Genomic DNA, 6,706 nt, shown 5'->3' on the forward strand with positions numbered 1-6,706 from the left:
CTTTCTTTTTGTCAACATCTCCTTCCTTTTGACCTCCGCACAGCAACAACATCAACAACATAAACGAACAGACGGTAATTGGTGATCCCTAAATATTGCAAACACTTCCTTCACTTGTGAAAGGAGCGGGAATGGGACGAGCGGCGGAGACGAACGAAACACGAAACTGTACGCCGCACTGCATCTCAGTTCAGTGATACAACAATAGTGGAGCGATCTCCCTTTTGGTTTTTTTTTCACAATGGCAACATGTCCATATGGAACAGGTCGAAAACAGTTAAATTTATTTTATTAACTGACATTCGGCATGTCTACTTTATGTGGTGCACTCCAAAAAAAGACCTCTTTGAGGAAAGTTCAACAACAAACTTATCATATGGCCCCCATATTAACCTCCTCTTCCCTCAGAAACGAACACCAAAAACATATTGCAAATGACGGTAACATAACCAAACGCAGAAACAAAAGGAAATAAATTATGGGAAATAATAGTAGGCAAGAACAGCCGTATGAGGAAGAGGAAGCAAGCAGAGCCAAAAGCGAATAATTCATGGGCCTCACACACACATACAGGTACCAATATAGTTTACTTTCCTGTTTGTTTGGTGGTTACTTCTGGTTTGAAGAGTTAAAATACTCGCAGCCACAGGTAAAAGAGTGAAGATGGTCACTCAACCAACGTAAATGCTTGCAGCGTGTCGCACTACCGGAATGAAAGCGGGAACACATAAATAAAGAAGTACATGAGGCGATAAGACCTCACAGATCAGTGAGCGATCGAGACGTACACCACACAACGTAAAAAGACAAAAACAAGTAAATAATATATATAGTAGCTAATATTTGTATGTCACGCCACAATCAACGGTGTGTTGATTCAACTATTTGCATCTAAAGAAAGGGAGGAGGGGAAGAAACGCTACAGGACAAAGAATCCCCCAATTACTCCCGTGAGAAAGGCACAACGACGCATAACAGAACCTAATAAAGCGACCACTGCATTGCAGATGAAACCATCGGTTCCATCAGATGTCCAGAGACCAATAACATCATCAAACAAACTCCTCCACTCCACGGTTGCGTAACCCAATATGGATAGCAACTGCGTCATTGCCAACCCACTAAGCGTAAAGCGACATACCGCTCCTAGTCGGTGCCGCATGATACTGGCCGCAACACCGCCTGCTAATGTGCATAATAAAATGGGTTTCACACGATCAGAACCCCCTTCGGGGCGATCGGGTTGTGAGGGTCGAACCCCCTCACCGTCGAATACTACAAGTTCACTAGACATACGCGGAGGGACATCTTCACACAAGTCGGCCTTATCATTTCCCTGCAGTGTCTCCGCCAAAGGCTCCTCATCATCAGTTTCGGACCCTTCAGATGACACTGACGGAGACCATGCTATTGCGCCATTCTCAGCTGATGAGCCAACCAAACTTGAAATGAACTGCCGCTTGATGTGACTCAAGGTTCCTGCTCCATTAAGTTCCAGCGACGGCTCCCGAGAGTTCTCCTGAGATGGCTGCAAAGGCTCATCTCCTCCAAGGCGAGACATGGCTGCGGCTATGCTATCTTTTCTATGGTCGCTTTTACGCAAAGCATGACGGGGAAACCAGCGCTTTAAAGAGTAAGGTACCAAACATACAAACAGAGTGTGAAAGGAGTACCTTGAAGAAAGAAACCCATCCGCAATGAGAAGAGCGCTACGACACAGCATCCCCCGTACAGGAACACACGACTATAACACACCTATCATGCTTCGCAAACTGCCCAAACCGCAAAATGATAATCAATTTTATTTTAAAAAAAAAGAAACTGGGCCCAACTACTTCAAAAGGCAGTGCGACGAGGGACGAACCTCACCCGAGGATAATTCCCTAACAAACAACACAAACTCGCACAGGTTTAAGTCATAACAAACACCGTGGGCAACACAACCATCCTCAATTGGCTGCCCAACTTTCACCCCAAAGAGACCTTCATTCAACCATGATGACACATCGAAGCGTCCGTCAACTGTTGGGTTTAGGTAGCGGGATGCGTCCTCAGCATCAAGAAGCGAGGAACTCGTCGTAGGTCCGTTGTATTCCAACTTCACCTCACCCACGGGAATGGCTGGGCAACCACTAAAGACTGGTGCTAAACAGGCAGCGGGGGCACCCAACGGATTCCAAAACGGCACAGGGCACCCCAATGATTCCTCCGGTGCCACGCCCACAACCACCGCGGTGCCGTAGCGGCACAACATTTTGGTTCCGTGCTTGACATGGGGTCCAAAAAGCGTGCATGCCTCCTGTGATATGTCAAAGTAACGTTTCGAAGCGTGACTATTACCGCAGTGGTACGGAAATGAGAGCTCTAATCCCCCCTCGTTAATACGGCTCCCCGTCGCCAAAAGCAACTCTGAACCACGAAGCGATGCAGCTCGGCGGCGCACCAACGAAAGTAACTTATCGAGAATGGAAGCCCCGCCACCCTCAGTTCCGAGCGCCTCCATCACACAAAGCAGAGACAGTTGCACACATTCGCTGAGCTGCATGTCGTCTGCATTGTTAACGGTGGCGCTGCCCCAGTCATCACGAGAATTATCAATAAGGAAAAAAGACTTGTGACGATGCAACTCTTCGGTAGAAACGGGGAACGCACCGGGAAGACCCGGCACGTGCGCGAGTATCATATTGTCACCGTGTTCCTGACAAGACCCGATAAAAGACATTGGTACCTCAAAGGCATCGCATACTCGATACCGGCAGCGAAGAGCTGCGACCTCGCCATGTGATGTGGTGCATTTTTGCGCATTACTACCCACGGAGCCGAACAATATCTGCTGTGCCTTTCCAACTGCTCTTGTCTGTACTTCTGTAAAATGTGATACCTTTCCCAATGCCCGAAGAAGGGGAAACACAGTACTCATCTCCCGATACAAGAGAGTAGAAAGGTGAAAAAGGGATATCGACACTGACAAAGGAGAGAATGACACTGCAACATTGCTGCAACACAAAACGAAAAATAAAACTAAAAACAACAGCCGTTCCGCTCTTTGATTCCACCGCACCACCAAACTCGGGGTTTTTGAGTACCTCTTAACAACCCATGACTTCTTCGCTTCTTTTTCCTTGCTTCTTCCTTTTTTTTCCATTCACTGGCATCCCCTCTCACCGTCGTTCGTTTTCGCACACTTTACGCATGCAACGACAGTGCGCGTATACAAAACTCGAAGCACGTCATAAGCATTCATAGACGTAAGCGTGAGTTTGTGGCTACACATAACCCTCAGGATTTAGAAGAAAAAAATCAGAAATTGTTAAAAACTGGCTCAGCAAAACAAATATGCACAGTTGGATCACATTAATCACCATGTAAATGCAAGGAAAGAGAAGCAGGAGTGAAGCGAAAGAAATTATGACAATAACAACAATAAAGAGAGAGAGAGAGATCTGCATTGTACCAGGAGTGGTGAGAAACGCTACCGCCGAGTAAACTGAAAGGGGGAGACAAGAGAGAAGAAAAAAAGAATTCCCGCAAAGCTACCGCCAGTACTTCTCCCTCCCCCACCCCCCGAATCGAAACCAGACGAAGTCAAAAGGCGAAATCGGAGTAATGCGACGAGAGCATAAAAATATATACACTTCCTTAATTTCGTATTTTAATGTGCAGGAAGTAGAAAGGACGGAATCCTGCAGAATCATACCCGTACCGCCCCATTAGCTGCTTGTGTGTATTTTGCACGCAACGGATAACCTCCCAATGGGGTTAAGGTGAAATGCAAGAGAAAACAATAATAATAATAATGTAGTATTCCATCGACATGTACTTCTCTCGATCACCCAGATTGATCACGGCTCTCCTTCAGCATCATTTTCCCATGGCAAAGCGGCCTCAAAGACGGCGTCATCAGAGTTTTGCCTCTGAGCCAACACATGTGCATCACACGGAGCTAAATCTCCATCCACTGTTGCCCTCCTCACTATTTCAGAGGAATCACCTTTTGGTAACAACGCATACGATTCGATGACTGTCCCAAGTTCCTTATTCATATTTACTAACCGGGCAAAGAGAGATCCCTTCTCACAACACAACTCACTATTCAGTAGCTTCTCAGGTTGGGCCATTGCCACTCCAATAAGTCGGCTCAGTTTGGTTTTGTGGTACTTGCAGCTCTCTAGTACCGAATCCCCCAAATCCGTCACCTCCCCCTTTTGTACGAGACTGATAAGAAGATGAAGGTTTGCGGATGCCAAGTCCACCTCAGCCAGCGCCGCCGAGCATCGCTCCTTCACCCATGCCGCTAACTCGTACCGCTCGGTCAGTTCATGTCGTAATTTCTGCCAGTTCATATCGTCGTTTTTGGAAACAGTGTCTGTATTATCCGCATCTACGTCACCTGCAACATTTGGTTTCGTGGCCACAGCCTCCATGACGTCAAGAAGCTGGAGCGCACTACAGCACATTTGATAAAGTTGAAATCGCCACGAGATGTTTACCCAATACTGCTCATCAGAGATGTAACGAGGGACCAGAGACGAGCGGAACTCGTGTACAACTTTAGACGACAGCACCCATCGTACCAATTCTTGAGATGGCCAACAGAAACCGGCTTGCGGAGGAATGGGAAGGTCCTTCACTGAATTGACTCCCAGTAACGCACACAACCTTTCGGTAACTGCTTCATTCTCAAGAATGGCACTGGGAGAGATGAGGCAGGAGCTAACACATTGCAGCGAAAACATCGTCAGACGGCTCCACTCTTCTGCCGCTTCTTCCCAATCAGTTGGAGGATTTGCGACAAGTTCTTTTGGGATGACTGACTTCACCGAGTCTCCCTCGCTTGTTGCAGTTTTCGCTTCATTTTTCTCGTTGGAAACTACGGAATCCGGAAGTGCAAACAACCCTGACAATCTTTCACATTTCTCCTCAATGTCAATGCACTGTGCTTTCTTTACAAACTCGAGTCCGTCATATGTAAGTTTCTTGGCCTGGTCTGTGGTGCTTTGTAAAAATGATGTGAACGATGCGAACGTCTGATGCATCACGACTTGTAGCAACAGCAAAAAAACTATTCTTCGCTCTTTGAACACAAAACAACGTGCGCACAGAGTAATCATATACACATATGCATACATTGCATATGTGCACATGTGCGCGCATAAGCATTTTAAAAAAATCAAGAAGACAAGGAAAAGGGAATAACGAAGAGAGAAATATCACGAAGAGGTAAAATCAGAAAGAAAAAATATATATCCAACAACCTGAGCAGTTGCCACCATCATTGACTCGCTACAACTAGAAACAACAAGTATTCCTCAAGGTGTCGGCGCACACGCACCAGAAGGGTTTGGATCGCAAGGAAACATGGCCAAAAAGAAGAAAAAAAGAAAGAGCACGAAAATATGGCAGCATCCGCCCTGACGGGGATTATCCGCGTTCTTGAATAATACCTAATTACATATGTTCAACCGAATTGCGCTCACTATGGAGTTGCTTACACTTCCCATTGATTACCGGGTTGAGCCACCTTCAAACTCCTCCCCTCTCACCATCACTCCGCAAGGTGAACATAAAATAAAACAGTTTCACGGAGTCCCAACAATAACACGTCGCATATTTTTTTTTAAAAGGGCAAAAAAGGGAAGGAACGTGGGTGTTACAAACTACGGGACAAATCCTCAAACGCAACTTTTGAACCTGGACAACAAGAAATCCATAGGAGGAGCACGGGTACAAGACAATCACACACTCCTCACACAACACAGAGGAGAAAAAAGCTGCACAAGGAATAGAACCCAAACGCTGAAGTGTTACACAAGCCGTGCACCCCAGAAGGAAAAAGTTAGTAAACCTGAAACAGTAACATCAATGGCTCTAAAACGCACTCCCAAGAAGATCTTGGGAGCACGAAGAGAAATTTTTTAAAAAGAAAATAAGAAAGAGGTGTTCTCTATAGTCTTTTAGGCCAAGTACCGAGCACCAAAGTAGAAACCTGTCACGAACCCCCCGATGTCACCGACTCCCTGCCCGACGTAGAGGATAAAACGCTGCATGAGGGCTTTAAGGTCCAATTGGTTCAATTTGTTGTCACCGTTCTGATCCAAAACTTTTCCAGCATCGATCTCCACCTTCTTCCAGTTTATTTGAATATAACCAAAGAAGTTAAGAAACTGTAGCACAATGAAAGCGAGGCCGGTACCATATAACGCATCGGAGGTGAGACGTCTAGACGTGACGCCCACGGCAGCGCCCAAAATACTGCTCACACCAATCTCTTGTGTAACCTTCGGCCAGAAGGAAAGCATTCGGGAGACAAATGCCTCTCGGTTGTCATCATTTTTGGTAGAGCTGCTTTCTCCCTGATTTTTCTTCCCAGCAGAAGTTTTCGTATTGACACGCGGCGCACTCATTGTTAGTACCTCCCTTCTTCTTTTTTGATGCTTTGTTCTTTTTTTTTCTTTGTCCTTCACTACTGTTCTCTCACCGCAAGTGCTGGGCTCTATAAACGAAGAGTAAATAGCGGCAACAGCAACGATGATAAAGAATAATGAATATGTGAACCAACTGGAAACTCTTTCGTATTATATGAGAGACGACTTTTAAAAAAAAAAAGATATGGACACTGAAACGGAAGAAAAAAACAACATGTGAGACAAAGGTGTAAGAGGCTACTGTGACGAACAGGACTACATCACGTAGCAAAAAAAAAAAA

General features: G+C 45.8%; 4 protein-coding genes across 4 annotated transcripts; all 4 read right to left on the reverse strand.

The window, feature by feature from the left end:
* Positions 1–919: 919 nt before the first annotated feature.
* On the reverse strand, positions 920–1,561 carry TEOVI_000559900 (uncharacterized protein; the record flags this gene model as incomplete). The annotated part of the gene is made up of 1 exon (XM_067220821.1): positions 920–1,561. One exon carries the CDS (start codon positions 1,559–1,561, stop codon positions 920–922), a length of 642 nt encoding a protein of 213 aa, XP_067076922.1.
* A 270-nt stretch (positions 1,562–1,831) lies between these two features.
* On the reverse strand, positions 1,832–2,920 carry TEOVI_000560000 (uncharacterized protein; the record flags this gene model as incomplete). Its single annotated transcript, XM_067220822.1, has 1 exon — positions 1,832–2,920. The coding sequence occupies one exon, from the start codon at positions 2,918–2,920 to the stop codon at positions 1,832–1,834; it is 1,089 nt and encodes a 362-aa protein (XP_067076923.1).
* A 922-nt stretch (positions 2,921–3,842) lies between these two features.
* On the reverse strand, positions 3,843–5,036 carry TEOVI_000560100 (uncharacterized protein; the record flags this gene model as incomplete). Its single annotated transcript, XM_067220823.1, has 1 exon — positions 3,843–5,036. One exon carries the CDS (start codon positions 5,034–5,036, stop codon positions 3,843–3,845), a length of 1,194 nt encoding a protein of 397 aa, XP_067076924.1.
* A 918-nt stretch (positions 5,037–5,954) lies between these two features.
* TEOVI_000560200 (FUN14 family, putative) lies at positions 5,955–6,404 on the reverse strand (the record flags this gene model as incomplete). The annotated part of the gene is made up of 1 exon (XM_067220824.1): positions 5,955–6,404. One exon carries the CDS (start codon positions 6,402–6,404, stop codon positions 5,955–5,957), a length of 450 nt encoding a protein of 149 aa, XP_067076925.1.
* Between the last annotated feature and the right edge of the window lie 302 nt (positions 6,405–6,706).

This window comes from Trypanosoma equiperdum (assembly GCF_001457755.1).
Source record: "Trypanosoma equiperdum strain OVI genome assembly, contig: ctg_1249, whole genome shotgun sequence".
Taxonomy (NCBI): Eukaryota; Euglenozoa; class Kinetoplastea; order Trypanosomatida; family Trypanosomatidae; genus Trypanosoma; species Trypanosoma equiperdum.